Raw genomic sequence first — 23,289 nt, forward strand, 5'->3', positions numbered from 1 at the left:
TTAAATAAATTATTACAAAAATATTTCATATAAAATTTTATAATTAATTTCGAATAAAATCGAAAAGAAAGTATTGCGTGTAACTAGTGTATCATTGATAATGTTAAAAAATCATATATTTAAGTCTTAAAATAAATTATATAATAGAAAGATAAATTAAATTTTTACAAAATTTGAATAAAAATTTCATATAATAATGATATTATATCATCATTGACATATGATATTACAAACTAATAGTAAAACAATATATAAAAAGTGAACTTCACATGTAGATATAACTAATACTCTAGTAATTTTTACATATATATATATTGCGATTAATTATATTTGTATATTAATAATGATGGATATTATTTTTATATTGAGATTTTTTCACAAAATTTTTATACATAAAAATATAATTTATTATAGTCACTTCATTTTTAATAAAATAATTACTATTGTTCTCATAAATTTAAAAATGCCATTAATATTTTATTCTAAATATTATTTTTATTTAAAATTTTATTTATAAACATAAAAAAGTAAAAAATAAAATAAAAAATCCAGGGTCACCATGTGGCTCGGCAACTGCCACTGGGTCGTAATTTTCTCTCAAACAAAAGGGACCGTAAAGTTTGTGATGGTGGACCAAAGTCCATTACATTTTGGATCCAGTCTCCGCAATTATCAAACGTGGACCCGACGCTATCACATCCCCATTTCTCAATTAAACAAAAACTTGAAATACCATAAACACCCTTCTTCGTCCACTCTCTGATCTGAATTTCCCTCCTCTCTCTCCTCTCAACGTTCCCATGTGACTCTGGAGAGACTGAAAAAAAGCGACTGAGAAAACGAACAACATACACAGATATATAGAGAGAGAGACTGAGAGAGAGCGAGAGTTACAGAAGAGGCATTCGAAATGCAAGATCCATTGAATTCAAACCCTAATTCTCTCCCCCAAAACGTCCAGAAGCTGTCGACGACGACGACGACGACGTCGTTTCACCACCGCCGGGCCCACTCGGAGGTGAACTTCCGGCTGCCGGACGACCTAGATCTCGTCTCCGACCCCTTCGATGGGACTTCTGGAAGTTTCGACGAGATCGGATCGGAGGACGATCTCTTCTGCACTTACATGGACATTGAGAAGCTCGGATCTAGCTCTGCCGACGGTGCTGATTACCGGATCGACAATGCCGGAGTCGGAGGAGTGCCAGCGGAGACCGGTCAAGGGGAGAAGAATGTGAGGCCTCGGCATCGGCATAGTAATTCGGTTGATGGATCGATTCTTCTTGGAGAGAATATAGAGGCTAAGAAGGCAATGGCTCCTGAGAAGCTTGCTGAGTTATGGACAATGGATCCCAAGCGAGCCAAGAGGTATTGTTACGATTTTCCTTGTTTTTAGATTCTTTTTCTCTAGATTTAAGTGAATTGCTGATGATTTTTTTGTTTTCTGAGTTGCATTGTGGGGAATGTGAGTGGATTTGAGGTGTGTGGATCAGAATAACTAACTGAAAAAGAATTGTATATAGTTTCAAACATGTTTTCTTAATTGAAATTTGCGAATCTAGTGCTTGGTCTAGTCAAAACCTTTACCTCTAGTCCACTGATGAAGTTACTCATTTCTAGGTTTAAGTGGGAATTTGATCTATAATAAGTTGATTTCAATTGGATATGGTCTGGTTTTGCCAGTTGATATGTAGGGTTAACTTTGTTGTTTTCATTTATATATTTGTTTTCTCTGTTAGTCTTTAGAGTGCAAGTAGATTCATCCAATTGGAGTTGGTGAGAATTGTGGTTGCCCGTATGGGCCAAGCTTGTTGTCACTTCATCTCTATTGCAATGATAATATCATCCAACACATGGCATAAGGGTTCCTCTGTGTCATATAAAGTGAATCAACGCAATTATTCTACAATGATTATAAGAAGTTCGCTGCCATCTGGATGATTTGACTGTCCCCTTCCATCTAGGTAATTTGTGATAAATGCATAATGACCAAATGTTAAAAGGTTGCCTGAATCAAATCACTCAGCAATGTTCTGCTACTGAATTTGTTTTGGAAAGAGATTTTGCCAAGTTCAAAGTGCCTTATTACCTAATTTAATAAGTACATTGAAGTAGGCTTTTATGGAGCAATATAACAGCAGGATTGTTAAGAATAGACTTTTAGGCATAATGGAAAAATGTACTGTACATGTATGTATATAATAAAATCCTTGATTGTATATCTCAACAAGGCCTTATGGGGTAATTGTTGAATTGATTTCTGGGTAGCCACCAAATTAATCAATGCTAGTTTTCTTGTTATCTTCTGTTAGATTGGCTAATCAAACTAGTGTTATTAGTCAATTGGGATCTATAACTGCTGGTCGGTGTATATCATGTCCTATTGCTGGGATGCCATGTGTAATTTGTGCATGCTCTTGACTGGTGAGTATGCAGAGCATCATCCAAAAATAGTAACAGATTTAAAAATTGTGAGGGTGGCTTCACGCAGAGGCCAAAATTTTGGCATTCAAATTTCACACCTATGAAATACATACAGTCCAAAATAGCTGTCTTGGCAATGTCCAACATGTACCGGACACAAAGCACATCGGACATGGCTAGATATGCATGGGATATGGACACAACAAAGATACGGATATGGACACAATGGTTTCTAAAAAAATTGGGATTTGGACAGTGGGAAAATGACAAATATACATATATCTATATATATATGCATGTATGTATGTATCTCCTTAATCATACACTCTCACTGTGTCATATATGTTTTCTAGTGTAGAAGAGTAGATCTTGGTCAGTCAAACCATTGAGTCTTATATCTAATGTCAAATGTGCTTGGAAAGCAAGGAAAAGGAAAAATCACTGTATTCATCATAAGGCTGCTCTCCCGGTTTACTAGACAGGGAATTTGGTGATATTTTTTGAAAGAATTACTAATGATGGAAAGCTTGGGTACAATCTCCCCTTAAGCAAATAAAACACGAAGCGAGCAGGAGCAAGAGCGTCCTTTATGAAAATAGCTCAAAAGCAGGAGTGCCATTAGAATGTATATATAAGGATATATGTAAAAAGTTATTTTTTTATGCACTAAATCACAGTAATCTAATGTCTTTAATACTTGCACTCTAATGTAATACAGAAGCATTAAATAAAAAACTTGGATAATGTGTTGACAAAATTGAATGGTGGTCTGTTGGTTGGTGGTGGCCACTTGATTCCTATGTCATGCCATGTCACAAGTTTGAATCTCATCGTGGCAGATTTTTTTTCTTCTTACAGCCATTAATGCTAGCGTGTAATGCTTGCTGTGATTCAGTGTTCCTTCAGTGTATGAGTACATGTGACATTTAAAGAATTGGTTGAAATTGAATTTGGTAGGCAAATTTTGCAGATTTGACTATAGTTCTCAGATTTGAACCACTTTTGAACCAAATTTGCCTATCCGCAAGTTCATGATCCAGCTTCCATGTTCCACGGATTATGTGACCTAGATCTCCTCGCTGTTGATTTTATTACCCTAATGAGATTTTTGACATTTTGTCTTAATGTCTGCACCAATAATGACAACCTAATAGAGATTATTAATTTTTGTTTATGATACTTGGCTAATCAAACTAGTGTGATTAGTGAATTGGGATAAGTAACTACTAGTCAGTGTATATCATGTCTATTGCTGGGATGCCATGTGTAATTTGTGCATGCTCTTGACTGGTGAGTATGCAGAGCATCATCCAAAATAGGAACAGATTTAAAAATTGTGAGGGTGGCTTCACACACAGGCCAAAATATTGGCATTCAAATTTCACACCTACGAAATACATCGGACATGTAGTCGCTAGATATGCATGGGATATGGACACAAAAAAGATATGGATATGGACACAGTGATTTCTAAAAAATTAGCATTTGGATATAGTGGGAAAATGACGAATATATATGTATGTATCTCCTTAATCATACACTCTCACTGTGTCATACATGTTTCTAGTGTAGAAGAGTAGATCTTGGTCAGTCAAACCATTGAGTCTTATATCTAACTTCAAATGTGCTTGAAAAGCAAGGAAAAGGAAAAATAACTGTATTCATCATAAGGCTGCTCTCCCGGTTTACTAGACAGGGAATTTGATGTTTTGTTTTGAAAGAATTACTGATGATGGAAAGCTTGGGTACAATCTCCCCTGAAGCAAACAAAACGCGGAGCAAGCTGGAGCAAGAGCGTCCTTATGAAAATAGCTCAAGAGCGGGAGTGCCATTAGAACGTATATAAATGTATATATAAAGATATATGTAAAAAATTATTTTTTTGTGCACTAAATCACAGTAATCTAATGTCTTTAATACTTGCACGGTAATATAATACAGAAGCATTAAATAAAAAACTTGGATAATGTGTTGACGAAATCAAATGGTGGTCTGTTGGTTGGTGGTGACCATTTGATTCCTGTGTCTTGTCACAAGTTTTAATCTCATTGTGGTAGATTTTTTTTCTTCTTACAGCCATTCATGCTAGCGTGTAATGCTTGCTGTGTTTCAGTGTGTTTCTTCAGTTTATGAGTACATGTGACATTTAAGAATTGGTTGAAATTGAATTTGGTACACAATTTGCAGATTTGACTGTAGTTCGCAGATTTGACCCACTTTTGAACCAAATTTGCCTATCTGCACGTTGGATCATGATCCAGCTGCCATGTTCCACGGATTAGGTGACCTAGATCTCCTCTCCGTTGATTTTATTGCCTTAATGAGACTTTTGACATTTTGTATTAATATCTGCACCAATAGTTAATGACAAACAAATAGAGATTATTAATTTGTGTTCGTGATACTTAGCTACTTAGGTATTCTAGACTATCTTGCTGTAATTTTGTCAAGTAATGATCTTTTGAACTTGGCCAATCAGCATGTGTAAAGCTACTTCTATTCTATTGAAGTGTGAACTCTTGTCTTGAGTTTTAATGTCATCTATGCAACCTTCTATTGGTTGCCAGATCAATCGCCTGACCAAATTTTCTTTTTGTGCATATTTAAAAGAAATTAAGTATACAATTATGTGTTTTTCGCATGGCTGGAGCTGGACGAGAAGAAATTCTCGTTCCAGTTCTTTGGCAGTGATTTTCTCTTTAATCAATTCAAATAATTTGAAGAACCTTCTTGTGTCTGACACTGAAGAATGTATGCAGAATTCTGGCAAATCGGCAATCTGCCGCTCGTTCAAAAGAGAGGAAAGCTCGGTATATAACTGAGCTTGAGAGAAAAGTTCTGACCCTTCAAACAGAAGCAACCACCCTTTCTGCACAACTCACACTGTTCCAGGTGATTGTTGCCTGCTAGTGGCTCTCTTTATCGGATTTTAGTTATATGTTATTGTTTACCATGTTTCACAGAATTGTGCTGGACATTATTGGTTTTACTTCATGGTATTAATATCTCCCTAGTTTTTAATTTCTTTCATCACGCCAACAATGGTAGATCTTCCTATTTTAGATAATGAAATATGATATTTCATTCTGATAACCTGTTTTAGCTGCTTGATTAGGTGGCTCTCCCCTAGGTTACTGGGGGAAAAAAAGTCATGCTTTCTACTCATGCTAAGTCTTGATATGCATGCAATTACGTTTCCTATGAAGCACTTGAGAATTTGTTCATGACTTGATGCAGGACTAGTAGGGACTGCAGCAAAGTTGGGCTTTTGGGGCTGATTTTAATTGGGTTTTATGGCTGAAATTGCAATAACATAATAGGAGTTTTAAAGGTTTGTATTGGGTAATAAAGGGGGTAATGGTTTAAGCATGAAAATATAGGATTTTTGGCACTGCTTAGGGGCTGTTCTAAGGGCTGTGATTCTGTGAACAGTACTCGAGAAGAGTAATTTGCAAATTTTGCAGAAAAAATAAAGAGAATAAACCTAGGAATCCCTTAGGCATCATACTTAGGATCTGATTGTATTGTAAAAACCATAAAAGAAGCTTCGAAGCTCTGAATGAACTCTATTAAATTATAAGTATTAGATGACTTTATATTTATATAGACTTTAGAGGCGCTGTTTTTTACCAACTAGGGATTTCAACATAGGAAACTACTAAAATTGACTTCCAAAACCAATATTAGACCAAATAAAACCGATAAATGAAAACCTATTAAACAATTTGACCCACAAGACGACCCATGGGGAATAAGCACAGGCTATATTCAATAATCTTGAAATTACCCAAAACACCCCTAATTGTAAAATCTGACCAGCTGCTTTCTTAACCTAAAATAAACATAAGACACATAATTATAGATGTTCCAATTGATCCCAATTGGGTTAAGCTCCAAATAAATTAATTTCCAATCATGAATGCTTCCTTAATTTTGGTTTTCCTTGCGCCTATCGTGAGCTGAATCACAACTGTTTCTAAAGAATGTGGAACATTATTAATTCCTCATTTCTTCCACGCTCACCTTATTTTTTTTCTGTTGTTGATTCTGGAAATCAATTGCCTTGGTTTTTTTGGACTCTCACTGTTTGTTCTTTGGAACTAAGATGATCTAGTAGTTACTAAATCTTTTAAATGTTGCTCTTATTCAAAATATTCCCGAGTTAGGCTATTTGATAGTCATTTAACTCAGGCAATCAAAGTTCTTTTAAAACTTTAACTAGTTGAATTCTCTCTCTCTCTCTCTCTCTCTCTCTCTCTTATTTTAATATTAGTACTTGCTCTGCTCCCAAATAGAAAAGTATTGTTGAATAATTTGATGATGGTGATATGAAGAAAAAATGTGAATGATTTGTTAACAAGATGATATGAACTGATTAATGCCCAATCAAGGCTTCACACCCTTGACCATACCCTTTTTCCCACTCCTTTTCCTCTCTTTCCCGCAGTTTTGAGCATTTCATCTCTCCCTTGATTTCAGTACATTTGAACTTAATTATCAATCTTTTAATCTAGGTTTTGTGATATTGCTATATAAACTTTATATCTTTTTGTAGGTTCTGGTGCTATTAAATTTTCATTTAACTAAGATTTCGTGTCTCTTTCCTTGAATTCCTTCGTCACATATTGCTTTTATACTTTTATATACTGCAGCATAAAAGCTCATGGCCTTTTTGTTTTCTTTTATAGAGAGATACAACAGGTCTATCCAATGAAAATACAGAGCTTAAGCTTCGGTTACAAGCTATGGAACAACAAGCTCAGTTACGTGATGGTAAGTTTCACCTTTCAAGCAAACTTGGTTTTAAAATTTTTTCTCATTGTGTTTTGAATATAGCCTTTGGGTTCTATACATATTTCCATAAAATACTTAACAAACATGTCAATAGACATGCATAATTTTGGTTTGACATCGCTACTTGTTTATGCCGGAGCAGTACTTTATTTGCTCTATGGAGTGTTCTAGAGCTAGTAGTCAACATAGTAGATTATTTCTATCTTATTATCTTAATTGATGTTTCTGCCAAAGGTGCACTGGAAGTATGGAATTAAAAAGCATAATAAATTATGTCCTTCTTGATTCCTGAATATCTTCAAATTTATTTTTAAAAGGATAATAAATTTATAAAAGGATAATAAATTATTTTTTGGTACAAATCTTGGTTCCTGAATATCTTCATATTATAGCTGTGGTATGTCAACATCAGTTTGGCGTAGTCATTGGCTATGAAGCACATATATTTCTAAAAGGAAGTCTTATTGGTTAGTAGCTTACCCATATGGAATTTCCAATACTTCTCGGATACTTGCGGATACCTATTCGATACTTCATTTTTGTATTCAATACTTGATGTTAATTTTGAGAAGGGTTGGATACTTTTAGATACTAGATGACTCTGTGTGGAGTCGAACTCAATTGGGATCAATTAGAACCATCTATAATTGTATTTCTAGTCTTGGTAGTTATATTTATGTTTATTTTAGGTTAAGAAAGTTGTTGGTAAGTTTTTCTAATTAGGGGTGTTTTGAAGAATTTTTGGATATGGGTTGTGCTCCCATGGGTCATCTTGTGGGTTTTATAACTTAATTAGTTTTTATTTAAAGTAAATTGGTGATAAATCCAATCTAAGGAATGCATAATGCATTAGGTCTAGTGAATATTTTTTGTTGGTGAGAAGTCCATCAATTGTAAAATAGTTTGGTGAGAAGTCTTTTTTCTTTTTGAAAGAACATTTTGTTTCCAATTCTATCCCGTAATTTATCTGATGACTTTTCATTGACTCTCTATTCAAATTTATATCTATCTGTTCAATTTTTTTTTCTATCTGTTTAATTTTTTTGACTATTTGTTTAATTTTTTCCTATTATCTGTTAAAATATATATCTAAATTTTATTATCTGTTCAATTTTTTCACTTATCTGTTTAAATCTATCTGTCCAAATTTTCTTGTCTGTTCAATTTTTCCACTGAATTCTATTTGTTAATTTTTTGTCTGTTCAAATCTTTGTTAAAATTCTTGTTCTAATTTTTTCTATCTATTAAAATTCTAAAACTATCTGTTGAAATTATTGTCCTATTTTTTCCTATCTGTTTAAAATTTTAGTTCTAATTTTCCTACTTGTTGAAATTTAACAGAAAGATTTAAATTCAAAACATACAGATCTTATCTGTTTTTTCTACCTGCTCATCATCAACAACAATCACATATACATCTATATCATTATCATCAGCAACAACGATCAACAACTTAAAAAAAATAAATAAAGATCTGATCTGAATCTCCACAGATCCAGAGCTAACCCAAAGAAAAATCAATATCATTACAGCCTCTTATATGTTTATCTCTATCTTTCTTTATATGTATATATATATATATCAGTAGCAACATGAAACAAAACACACAAATTTGAGGAGGGAGTGCCAGAGTGGAGCTGGGATGACTCGGTAAGTTTCGGCGAGTCGGAGCTCGGTGGCGTTGAGTGAGGTCGGCAGAGAGGCGGAGGCGGATCAAGAGGAGGATGATTTGAGGATGGTGTTGAGGATGAGTATGCAACATGAGTTGTCAAAGTTGAGGAGGAGCAAGCCAAGGGAGAACGTTGTCGGAGGCGGAGGTCTATGGAGTAGATATGGAGATCTCGATGTTGTGGTGGTGGAGATAGGCTTCTATCTCTTCCTTTTCCCTCATCGGCGGCGGCGGCGGCGGCGGAGGAGACGACGTAGATCTTGACAGAGACGATGGATATGGCTTATATGGCGGTGGATTTGGATGGAAGTTAGGAGGACGGCGGAGCTGGAGCTTAGAAGGAAGACGAAGATCTCACGCTGGCCTTGGTGAGGCGACAGAAGTAACGGAGCTCTAACGATGGAGGGACGACAGTGACGGAGAGTAGAGAGAGAGGAGTAGAGCAGAGAGAGAGAGAGGGAGTTAGGTGTCGGAGAAAAGATAGAGAGAGAAGAGAGGGAGTGTGTTATTGTGTGATGGTATTGGGAATTTGGGACCGTGTATAACAATATATATATACAGGGATATTTTGGTCATTTTGTTTAAACTTGTCTTTTTGGACAAAGTATTTCACCGCCTAGACTTTTAGCCAAACAAAATTGAGATTTAGATTTATGGACCGAGTGTCCTTTTATTTATTAGTTTTATTTGGTCTTAGATAAGTTTTGGAAGTCAAAATTTAGTAATTTTCTATTTTGAAATTTTAATTGGTAAAGGAAATCTCTAAAGTTTATATAATGTTATATAATGCTTATAATTTAATGGAGTTAATATTTTATAAAACTTTCAGAGCTTTTAAGTCTTCTTTCGGTTTGTGTGATACAATCCTGACCCTAGTTGTGATGCCCAATGGATTCTAGGATGATTATTAGTTTTTTTTTTTTTTTCCTTCTGTAGAATCTACAAATTTATTGTTCTTGGGTACTGTTCACGACCCTCAGAATAGTCCCTAAACAGTGCCGAAAATCTTATCTTTTCATGCATGAACTCTTACCCCTTTATTACCCCAAACAAACCCTTAAAACCCCTATAAACTTGCTGCAATTTTAGCCATAAAATCCAATTGAAATCAGCCCTAAAAGGCTTACTTTTGCTGCTGTCACTGGTACTGTTCACAGCCCTTAGAATAGTCCCTAAACAGTGCAAGAAATCATTTTCATGTTTAAACTCTTGCCCCTTTATTACCCGTCACAAACCCTTACTGCAATTTCAGCTCTAAAACCCAATTAAAATCAGCTCTCAAAAGTCTACTTTTGTTGCTGTCCCTACTCGTCTGCATGAAGTATTCTACTTTAACGTATTCACTGTAAAAAAGTATAAACTGACGATTGGCTCTTAAACTAATATTAAATTTCTATCTTTCAATGCTTAAACTCTTACTGCTTTATTACTTACTCTTACTGCAAGTTCAGCCATAAAACCATTCAAATAATCCCCAAAAAGCTCACTTCTGCTGTTGTCCCGACTCGTCCTGCATCAAGTATTCTGTGTTTTTTTTTTAATTTTTAGATTTTATGAAATTAACATATTCACTTAAAAAGAAGAAACTGACAATTGGCTTTTAAACTAATAACTAATTCCTAAAGAATGGTTTTCAATATTCTTTGAACTCATGTATGATATAATACTAAAAATTATATATATATATATAACTTCAAATTGACCTTACCCATATCCTATTTTTTTAGATTTTATTGTATTGTCTTATCCATATCCTTATCGTATTTGTATTTGTATCGATGCTTCATAGGCCATTGGTATGCCACTACGAAAACATATATAATGGACCATACTGAAAATGTCTAGGTGAATTGAAAAGGTTAATTAACCAGATGGGTACAGAAACTATGGAACAAGCCCTTGGCAATCTCCTCCCTACAGATCTCCTCCCTACAGATTTTTAGCCATCTATTTGTGCTTTCTTTTGCATGTCATTTCCAACATTCACCATGTGATGTTATGAATGAGATATTTATGAAAATATTTGTGCAACACAGCGCTGAATGAAGCACTAAAACATGAAGTGGAAAGGCTCAAAATTGCCACCGGAGAAATGACATCCCAAACAGATTCATACAATTATGGAATGCAACATCTTCCATATCCTCAATCTTCATTCTATTCACAGCAATCGCAACAAGGACCAAACGACCTGCAACAGATACAAATGCGGCAATTCCGTCATGTCCAATCTAACATGCTAAACCACCAGCACCCTATGTTTTCTGAGATGTTGCAGCAGGACTCCCTCGGTCGTTTGCAGGGCCTTGATATCAATGGCAGAGGGTCTCATCTTGTGAAGTCCGAAGGTCCTTCCATATCTGCAAGTGAAAGCAACAGTTCATTTTGATATTGGTATGAGCATGACCCCACCCTCTGTTAAATTGTTCATAGACTGACAAATCTTCTTTAGCATCTGAAATTATCATTTCTTCAAATTTATTTATTTATTTATTTGATTGTGATCTTAGGCCTACTTTCAGTAGTTTTGACGGTTCTGTGATATTCCTGATTTCTCTTTTCTGTTCATTTCGGAAACTATTTTCTGTGATGTTGGGTGGAGGGTTGCATCTTTCATGCAATGCTTATTTTTCACTGTTAAATTTGTTTCATATTATTTAACCCTTGTTTCGTAGTTAATCATGGAGAAGGGGGAATTCTTCTGTTGATTTTGTAATTCAATTGATGAACTGAGACTTCTGTTTTATATGATGATAGATTAATTAATGTTAAAATCACTTCTTTTAATTGGTGGATGTACTTTATCTCTATTCCTGCTTTTTTGTTTGTGATTGTGAAATTTTGTATTATAATTTGAAATCTGTTCTGTATTACATTATTGTAATTTGAAATCATGTTAAGGATTCTTCTTTTAGCTACAAAGACACTACTAAAATATATATCTACTTGTTTTTCTAACCACCTAGAGTAGGTTACAATAATTTTTTTTTACAATCCAACCTCAAATCCCTTGATTTGAAATCTATATCTATCTAAAGGGAGCCCAAGGGTCATGGATTATTGTGGTTGTCGGTCTAACATATTGTTAAATAGAAGTTGGTTAGTCCCATAATCCAATTATGGGGTGTGGTTATGGCACATATTAGTGTTGATTACGACCTATTTTAGTAGATATTGTTATGATTAAAATAGTCTTTAGTTATGCTTCGAAGAAGTGGTGTTATTTATGAAATATAACTATAATTAATGGTTTGGGTTTATTTTTTCAGACCTAACGGCTGATATGTATTTTGTTTATTAAAGGGTGTGTGTAGTAAAATTTCTCATAGAGTTAACATCAAATTAGCTGCTCCTTTTGTGGAGTTGATTTGTAGCTAGCATGTTGCTATCCATAGTACAGAGGAGGTGGACTCTTAACACGATCTGGCGTTGCATACTTTGTGTGTACTTTCCAAGAATAGATCCACATCCTTGAAAGATGGAGAAATTATATACTAACAGAAAAATGTATAAATACTGAATGAATGAGTTTAAACTAAACCCAAAATTGTGAATTTATCCAATTAAATCTATTTAAATCTCGTTCAAATTCATAAATAAGTTTTGGGCCTTTTTTTCCCAGAAAGTCCTATTCTTAGGTGTTATGTTTCATTTAATTCATCTTTTTTAATATTCTATCAAGCCATGTTTAGAGTAATACAATTAAAACTCTTCCAAATTTTTGTGCGTGCTTTTATTTTGAAACCAATACATAATAAAAAAATAATAATAATTCCTTATTCCATAGAGAAAATCTCTTCCCCATTTCAATGAGAAAAATCCCTTCCTTATTGCATGGAAAAAATCTCACATTTTCAAAACTTTAAATCGTCCACCTTCTATCTATCTCTCGAATAAGTCCTCGTTTGGCAAGTGTCCCTTTTAGCAAAAAAATCAAAAAATTATTAAAAAAATCAAAAAGTTAACTTATATCAAAAAGTCAAAGATTTTATTTTCTCTCTACTTTTTGCATATCTTTTTTGTAAAAAGTCAAAAAATCATTTCAAACATACTAATTTTTTTTACATCACATTTGAGTCAAATAGTCAAAAAGTAACCAAAAAAGCTTGTTCCCAAACGAGACCTAAATGTTAATGTAAACTTTCACATTATAAATGCATGCTGGTAAATAACATCTCCTCATGAAACAATACACTCACTCAATGTTACGTGAATGTGTGAAGATTAATATTGGGTGCAACTATCTATTTATATTACAGAATTAATGTGAACATTTACATCTCTATGTATAGACTATGTTTGTGACCATTCAAATTGTTGGTAGTTGCTTGTTATTATATACACATATCTACTGACCTAGTGTGCATTGTGGTAAATGCAATATTGATGTAAGCATTCACATCTCTATGTTGTATTGTTAAGATGCATAATATGTAGCGATTAAAATAACACATTGTTTGTGTTTGCATAACTATTCTTGAATGTGAATATTAATATTGATTAATGATGTGATGATTGCAACACCAATTACAACGCATTAAAATTTGATAATTCACAACAATAATGATTTCTGTGGATTTGATGTTCATATTCAATTATTTAACCAATAAGCATACACACACTGATACATAATACCATATCAATCTACCTCGAAATAAAAAGTCGAATCCAACTTTAATTAATTATTGATCAATTCTGAACGTACATTCCTACCAAACATTATTGAATATGAATTCCTATCAAATGCATACCTACATGTAGATGCAAAACAAAAATAGTACTAACCTTGCCCTACGATTTCTGAATGAAAGAAACAGAATTTCGAATTGTAACAATGGAAGAACACAAAGCTTCGAATTGCAATAATAGAAAAACACAGAGTTTCAAACCATAATAATGGAAGAATACAATATTCTCTCACCTCCAGTGTGTAAAACAAAGTTTCGAAACCCTACTAAAACATATAAGAAACATATCCCACTAATTTCTCTAGAATCAGTGATCACCAAAATTGTCAAAATAGAAAAGGAAAATGAGTGAGAGCACTAATTAGTGCTACAACTAATGATGTGGCAGTGGGCCCCACCATGAATGATTTGATGTTTTGGCCTTGATGTTGTATTTTTTTTCTTTTTTTATTGAGTGTCATGTCATTAGTGATCTTTTTAGAGCTCCAAAATTAGTGGTCTCTATCATTGTTGAATAGAAAAAGGAAATGTGAAGATTACAATTGTATGTAATACAGACTATAAAAAATAGAATAAAGGGTATATTAGTCCCCAAAATATTATAAATAAGGAAAAAAGACCTCTTAAGATACAAGTCTAAATATATGGGATTAGATAGAGCACAAAATTTTTATGAACATATTAGATTATAATTCCTCTAAATGAGATTTATAAATAAATCTCCCATAAGTTTAAATGGGTTGCATTTTGTAAATTCAATTAACCTTGAATTTAAATGAGTTAGACATGTACTTGTTAACATGGGTAGCACCTCTGCCTCTGCCTCTGCCTCTGCCTCTACCTCAACTACATCACCTTTGCGGCACTCTTCCACCACCGGGTATGGAGTTACTATTGTGCCCATGACATATCGGTAACTATTGTGCCTTAATGTAAGGTTCATTACTAGCTTATTTTTATGATTTGAACTATTTATTTTGTAAAATTCATTGAATATTTTATGCATATAAAAAATTATATTAATCGGATATCGATAGTAACGTGATCGGATTGCATATTTTTTATATTATTTTTCAAAAGAAAAATAGATTGTTTTTTTTTAGGATAATTGTATTTATAATTTTTTTTAATGATAAATATAATTCGATTACTTGGTTACTGATATATGATCAATATGATTTTTAACATGCATGAAGTACTCGACAAGTCTTACAAAATGAACGATTTGGATTATAAAAATAAGTCCGTAATTAACCTCACATTGAGGTACCATAGATACTGTTGTGCCCTTGACACAGTAGTAATCCCTCTTTTTCTCCCCCATTTACCACTACCTCCATCATCATCTACTCGATATAGGTTGGTTAGCTTCATTTATTTAATCTGTTTCAATTTAACTCCACTCGCTTAAACTCATTTATTAAATAAGTGTATTTAAATTAAATTTTTTTTAAATATATAATCCGTTTTGGATTGACTTGTCTCAATTGATTGTCTCTTTCATTAAAATATATTAGAGGGTTGCACACGTATTACATGTGTAATTCAAAAGAATGTAATAGTATAAGTATAATGACAAAAAAATATGACATATATTATGTGTTGCTTAAATGGTAATAACTTACTTCATCATATCAATAACCTTGATATGAAGGCTTATCCCGTTCTTTTTTATATAAATATCAATAATAAGAATATTTTGAGTTCATAAATACTATTTTAAGTGAGATCTAAAACAGTGGTGCCCAATAGAAGAAGTTATCATATAACAAGATAATATTTAGAGGATTTAGTCAAAACTTTCTCATAATAAAATTTTAATATATTAAGAACAAGTATAAAAAGTCTAACAAATATTACTATTATCAAAATATTAAACTTTAAAATAATATTACTTTTGATGTAAATGTTAGTTTTTAATAAAATTAACATTTTTAAAATTCTCTTATCAAGATCTATTAAATAAGATTCATATTAATTATGAAATTCTTTATAATAAAAAAAATATTACCATTGAAATTGATGTAAATAGTAATAATAACATGTTATTCTATTTGACAGTAATATGCTACTCTGTCTCACAGTAATATGTTATTCTGTTTGATAATTACTCTATTTCACAGTAATATATTACTCTGTTTGACAGTAACATGTTACTCTAGAAATATTGACCAAGAAAGAAAAAAAAATATATTTTTCATTGTCCTTACTCAATTATGTGTTTTCTCCTTAAGGGGTTTATAAAGAAAAATATTACCATTTTCATCCAATAAGAATCCAATGGAAAAGTTTTGATTAAATTTTCCTATTTATCCACATTATATTTTCCTATTTATCCACTTCTCAAAATTAGATCAAAATGGAACTCGCATGGAAAGTGGATTCTGTGGGCTACTTCTCAAAATTAGATCAAAATGTAACTCTCATGTAAAGTGGATTCTGTGGGCTTCTTCTCCAAATTAGATCAAAATGGAACTCGCATGGAAAGTGGATTCTGTGGGCTTCTTCTCAAAATTAGATCAAAATGTAACCCTCATGTAAAGTGGATTCTGTGGGCTTCAAATGCAAAACAATGGACAGCTCCTCTCAAAACAGTGGATCAATGACACAAATAAATTCAGTGTTTGAAAATCATGGTTCTAATTGTTAGGGAATTAAAGAGTTTATAAGCGCACAACCATATTAAGCCTTAACATATATTATTTAAAATTCATACTCACTTAACGATTTAAATCTATAAGTAGAGAGTTCATCTAATATATATTAAGATTCATTTCTTTTGCTTTTTATCTCATTTGAGATTTTACCTTCACACATGTTCCAACAATCTCCCCCTCATGTGTGAACCAAACATTAGGCCTCTCCATCCTCCCTCTCAAGTCTGATCTATCATTGGCAAATTCATCATAGATTATATGTACTCCCCCTTAATCTTGATTTATAACTCTCCAACATCGAGTACAACGTAGGTCACCCGCACACACTCCATCGTGAGCTACAACATTCTATTGAGAGTCACCTTGTCGCAGTCCAATCTTGCCACGTGCATCAAGATTTTTTTTTTGTTCCATCAAGAGTCATCATGGATTTTTCTTGCTCCATCGAGAGTCTTTGTGCAAGCCCAAGTCCACTAATATCGATGCCCCAAAAGAGTCTGTCCATAGATGCCATTGGCTTTGATGCCAGTTGTTAGGGAATTAGAGAGCTCATAAATGCACAACAACCATATCAAGGCCCAACATATATTATTTAGAACTCATACTCACTTAAAAACTCAAGTCTATAAGTGAAGAGCCTATCTAATTTATATTAAGACTCGTCTCTTTTACTCTTTATTTCATATGAGACTTTACCTTCATACATGCTTCAACACTAATTTCTTGAATTTAATTTTTTAAAAATTAAATTTTAAATTTTTCGTATTTTTTTTTATTTTTAATGATTTTTTTAATATTTTAAGCAAATTTTGTACGCTTTAGATACACTTAATATAAATACAATTAATAAGTACAATATTTGTGAAAAAAATATTTAAAAATTCACTAAATACCAAAAATATAAAAAAATGAAAATTTTGTACGTTTTTATATTCTTTTGTATTTATTGATTTTTTAAATATTTTTTTTTACAAATATTTTACTTTTTAGGTATATTTAGATTAGATATATCTAAAAAATAAAAAAATTATTTAAAATATTAAAAAATTCATGAAAAATAAAAAAATATGAAAAATAAAAATTTAATTTCCAAAAAATTAAATTGAAAAAACTAGATCCAAAATTATAAATATTGCGAGTCAAAAGTTTGATTAAGAAACAATTGACAATATATCCATGTGGGAGGTGAAATTACAAAGGATATGTGAGTGCTAAGTTTGACTTCACAAGCAAGGCCACATGTGGCATAATCTCAGGAGGAAATATAGGAATTCAGGAAAGGATGTTGAGTCACGTGACTTCAGCGGTGATTATAGAAAGTTGAATAAATCATAAATACATTTTATAAGATTTGTTTAAAATATAAATTACTTTATGTGATTGTAAAAATTATATTTAGGCCTAGTTTGGGAAGACTAAATAAGTGCACTTTTTGACTTTTTATGAAATATGGGTTGGGTTTGGTTTGGGTTTGAAGTGATGTGTTAGAGAGGTGATGTGACTTAAATAAGATAATGTGACTTAAATAGGATAGTGACTTTTTGACTTTTTGTCTTTTTTGCCTCATGCCAAACTTGGCCTTAGTCTCTTTAAGTTTCTAATTTCATAATAAATTACCTATTTTATTAATAAATTATAAAGTTAATTAACAATTTTTAATAATGTCAAAAATATATTTCAGTTAATAATTTAGATAGTTTTATTATTATAAAGGGGAATAGTTAAAAATTTTAGGTTTTTTTTTCCTAGTTAATTCAGTTAAATAAAAAATTTAGATAAGAAGTATTTGTAATTTTACAAACCAAAAAAGACAATCCAGGTGTATTTATAATTTACTCTAGAAAATTTTATAAATGCGGTCACTCAAAAAATTTATGCTCAACATATTGTATAATAATAAAAAAAAAAAAATCAAAGAACATTTAATCTAATTAATATTTGAACCTCTCCACTCCCAAAAATACTTTTAATAAAGGGTAAATTATAAATATACCGCTTAAAATTTATTTAAAATACGAATTATCTCTTGTAGTTCAGGAAATTACATTTCACCTTTTGATATTTCTAATTTCATAGCAAATAATCATTTTTATTAATAAATCATCAAGTTAATTAACAGTTTTTTAATAATATCAGAAATATATTTCAATTAATAATTCAAGTAATTTTAGTATTGTATAAGAGAATAGTTAGAAATTTTATTTTTTTAGTTAATTCTGACAAGAAATTATTTGTAATTTTTCAAATAATAAGAGACAATCCATATTTTTAGTAAACTTCAAGGGGTGTTTTGTAATTTACGCTTAAATAAAAATACTATCTTAGCCAAAAAAAGAAAAAAAAAAACGTAAACTTTTACATTTGTATTCGACGATATGTTAATTTGAAATTATTACATGACAATTTCATTGTCAATAGCACTAAACACGTCTTCTTTATATATATATATACATAATGAAGTAACCATTCAACTATTAATCTCTCATTTGGTTTGAGTGCTGAGAAGAGAAACGTAATAGAGAAGCATTAAGTTCCTAATGAGTTTTGGTTTCTCACAGATGTGATCCCTTATTTTTTTTTAATGAGATCAATTAATTATCAAATAAAATTTTTATCATAAAAAAAATAAATAAAAAAATTCAAGGCATTTTGGTAGCATGATTGGTGGATGAGACCCATCACTCACTAATGATAACTCCTTAGTATAGGCTGCACATTTTACATATCATGTAATGTATTATTATTGTATTTGTGGGGACATATTTTTAGAGTTATCCATGTGGTCAAGATTATTAGCTAAGGTGTCACGTGGATAATCTATATTGTCGAGATGTGATGCGATTATGACGGAGTCTAAGATATTCGGATAAGGGACAAGAGTCCTGAGGTAAGGATGAACTCTTGAGAGAGTTATGTCTCATTTGAATAGGAAGAGTAAGTGATATCCTTATAAGGAATAGAGTTCTATAAAGTAAGACTTCTAAAGGACGAGAGTACTGTTCATTATAAAAATAAGGCACCCTCGCGGGTCTAAGATATATTTAATTTGTGAGTTTTGTGATTGAGTTGATATCTTTGAGAGACAAGTTTGCTGACTTGATCGTTGAAGTGCCCCCAGATGGACGAGCCATCGGTGTTTGTTGTTTTCTTGTGTGCAGGTGTTGGACTTCTCTATCCTGCAACGTGCTCTTTGACTTTGTTCCCTAAATCTCATAGATGAGATTTGATTGGTTGTGAGATCAAATTTTAACACCCACAATTTGGCGCCGTTTGTGGAAATTTAGTTGAAATAGATGGCTAACGTTGCATACAATGGGTAGAATCTGTAGGCCAATGACGATATGTTTAGTGAGAATGAAGAGCACATCAATCTTAGCATAGGAGCTGGCCAGAATGGTGGAGAAAATCAGGAAGGAGATTCGCAAGCGAATGATGCCACCAACGACCGAAATCTAAGGGTGGAGGACGGCTAAAGGAGAGGCAAAGGTAAGACACAAGATTAGGGCCAAGAGTAGTATTACAACGAGAACAATGTCTAGGTTTAGAAGGTATGATGTTTATGTTGCGATATGGGGGTAAAAAATTTGTTTAACAAAGTAACAGAGTCACATACCATGATGATGTTGTGGTACAAACATAGTTTTTGCAGCCAACACCACCATCCCCGTCCATGGTCATCAATGCTGGTGTCCAGAACCAAGGGGGGCAGGGGAGTGGGGGAAATGTCAGCACGACACAATGGGAGACAACTAAGGGGCTCACCACGACGATCAGTATGTGCTGGCAGAGGTGAATCTTGAAGGAAAGTACAATCATAGATCAAAGGATCGAAGCAAGTCAATGCACACGATCAGAACGCCGAGAAGACATTGGATCTTAACAGATCCAAGAGGCCGAATTCCAGCATGGGGATTAGTACGTCGAAGAGGCTGAAATCAGTTAATAATAGAGCATTAGGGCGATCTAAGGAGGACCTACGAAACCTTATTTAGAAGAAAAAGAACGCGACCGAGACTATTTCACTCCATACGCTGAGGTCACCATTCTCTGCGGAATTGGAGGCGTTCAAAGCACAGAAGAGATTTACCACACCAAAGTTTCATATGTATGACGGTAAGTCTGAACCTAATATCCACATCGGGCTTTATCTTATGCGATGTTGTTGTGTAATGGAAACGATATACTTTTATGTAAAGTGTTCCCAGCAACATTAGGGGACATTGCCTCTGATTGGTTTTCAAGTTACCAAAATGATCGGTGATGAGTTGTGATGGTTTGGCCGAGATGTTTGTTACTCGATTTATTACCAATAGTATGCAGCTACTGAGGGTTGACTCCTTAGTCGCTTTAAAGATAGATGACAGCAAAAGCCTGAGGGCTTATGCCAAAAGATATTATGAGGTTCACAACCAAATTTTGGGGTGTAATTAGGAGCTTGCTGTTGTTTAATTCAAAAACAACTTAGAGAATGATTGCCCACTTTGGTAATCCTTGGCAAAGACTCTCCCAAAGTCAATAGAAGATCTAATGGCAAGTATGAAGAAGTATGCAAGGGCAAAAGAAGATAAACCTAAGCGAGGAAGTACATCCAAACATTAGAAAAGAAGCAATTCACCTAAGCGGAACCAGTCGCCAAAGAGGAATAGAGGTGGAAACGGAGAGATGAGGCTGAAATCTATACAAGTGATCAGCACGACATAGAATACAGACCAAGGATAGCAATAAAAGGATAGTTTTTGGCTGACTTTGTTATTGAGTTTACACCGAACTCCATTCCAAGGCCTAAGTCGATGAACTTTGAACTTGGGGAGATAGTGGGACCAGAAGATATGCAAATCGCGGTTCAATCTCCCAAGCTTGCCAAGGAGATGGGAACCCATAAGAAAAAGTTCGAGAAGCCGAAGCCTTTTAACATTTATATCGACGAATCATTTCAGCTCTTTGTTGATGGAAGTTCTAACCGACAAGAAGTGGGGGCAAGAGTTGTTCTGATTTCACCAGATGGACAGATGATTGAGCAGCCAATCAAGTTAGGGTTTAAGGCCTCAAACAATGAAGCAGAATACGAGGCATTGATTGTAGGATTAAAGCTCGCAACAACAGTCAAAGCCGATGACGTGATAGTCTATTATGACTTCCAGCTCATCGTTAGTCAAGCGACGGGCGAGTTTGCAGCCCAATATGAGAGAATGTTAGCTTACATGGATAGTTTAGAAGTTGTCATCTCTAGCAAGTTTGCCAAGAAGATAACAGTCATGTAGATGCATTAGCCAACCTGACTTCTGCCATGAAGACAAATTCTCCCAGAACCATTATAGTTGATTACTTGTTAAGCCCAAGTGTTAAACCTATGATTGCAGAGTATGCAGCAATGTGTTTAGAGCTTGGTTCAAGCTGGATGTACCCAATTGTGAAATTCATTACAGATAAAAAGCTGTCAGAGGATAAGAAAGAGACACACAAGGTAAAGCTTAAGTCAGCAAGGTTCTACTTGTCGGTTGAAGGCCATCTCTACAAAAGGTCCTTTACTTTATTGCGATGTGTGAATCCTTTTCAAGTTGAAAACTCTTATACGAGACATATAAAGAAATATGTGAGAGACAAGCTGGGGCAGATCGTTAGCCCATAGAACAATTTAACAAGGTTACTAGTGGCCCTATATACAGAAAGATGCTGAGACATATGTTTGAAAGTGTGAGAAGTGTCAAAGGTTTGTGCTTTTGATACATCAGCCTGTTGAAGACCTAAATCCAACATCCAGTCCTTAGCCATTTGCCCAATGAGACATGGATCTAGTTGGGCAATTGTCTCAAGCGACTGGCTAAAGGAAGTTTCTCTTACTTGCCACGGACTATTTTACTAAATGGATAGAGGCTGAGCCTTTAGCCAAGATCTGAGATATGGACGCCAAAAATTTCTTCTAGAAGAATATCACCACCAAGTTTGGCATACCAAGAGCCATAATAGCAGATAATGGCACTCAATTTGATATTAAGTTGATCAAAAATTTCAATGCTAAGTATACAATCAAGAATTATTTAAAGCGTAGCTTTCCTCAGAGCAATTGTCACGACCTAAACCCGCCCCTATAGGTTTAGCATCATAATCGGCCAGTAATCCTAAGATTACCAAAGGCCTTTGAAACAGATTAACAAAATAAGGGGGCTAATGAAAGCAAATACATAAATATAATTGTCCAATGAGCTGTGCTGACTTATATGAAACAGAATATTTAAAACTTTATATACATATCCAAAAGTTATTCTTACATTATACCTACACACATTATAGCATCTTAAGTATAACAAACAAAAACAAGCAAGTCTCACATACAGAAATAACCAGAACTTATGACACGCAACACATCAGGAACCTCCACGTAAGGCACAATAATTGGCTTGACAAAATGGAAGTCAGATAGAAGCCTTTAGGCTCGGTCCTGCACACGCTCATCTACATATACATATATACCAATAGTGAGCTAAAACCCAGTTAATAACATTAAGGTAAAGGGGTTAGTGAACGAATTCCGAACATTTCATGATCATAAAACAGATCATAACATAATTATTCTCATATCTGAACATAATAACGACACATCTCATAGAACACATCACATATCGTCTTCCGACTAGAGTAATCAGTTTTGGATACCGATTAAACACATCACTATTTGACAAGTGACTAACAAGATCTCGTAATCACATATATGTCATGGACCCGCATTAACATGCTGTCCCCCATGACTTGGGACTATCTATGGATGCCATAATAGATTTCAAACATAGGACATTCGTTTACGTAAACAAATATCATTTCAGAAATCATAACTTATTAAATCATATTTGGAACATAATTTATATAAACATATCTTTACAATAATGTTACTCACAGTAGGCTCCCGTAAACGATCAACTAATCTTCGAGTCTTGACCTACAACCACAAGGTACATCACACAAACATATCTTATCATTACATATGTACTTGGACATCACGGCTCCGCTTTCTTTACATTGGTTTCTTATTCAGTCCATTTCTCATAATTTATACACATGA

The 23,289-nt window shown here is 33.4% G+C and overlaps 1 protein-coding gene across 1 annotated transcript; it reads left to right on the forward strand.

Moving 5' to 3' along the window:
- Positions 1–726: 726 nt before the first annotated feature.
- Positions 727–11,674, forward strand: LOC114285276 (transcription factor RF2b). The gene is made up of 4 exons (XM_028228321.2): positions 727–1,368; positions 5,184–5,316; positions 7,113–7,197; positions 10,924–11,674. The coding sequence occupies exons 1-4, from the start codon at positions 911–913 to the stop codon at positions 11,274–11,276; spliced, it is 1,029 nt and encodes a 342-aa protein (XP_028084122.2). The 5' UTR covers positions 727–910; the 3' UTR covers positions 11,277–11,674.
- The last annotated feature ends 11,615 nt before the right edge of the window (positions 11,675–23,289 follow it).

This window comes from Camellia sinensis, chromosome 8 (genome assembly GCF_055761805.1).
Source record: "Camellia sinensis isolate YWXY chromosome 8, ASM5576180v1, whole genome shotgun sequence".
Lineage (NCBI taxonomy): Eukaryota > Viridiplantae > Streptophyta > Magnoliopsida > Ericales > Theaceae > Camellia > Camellia sinensis.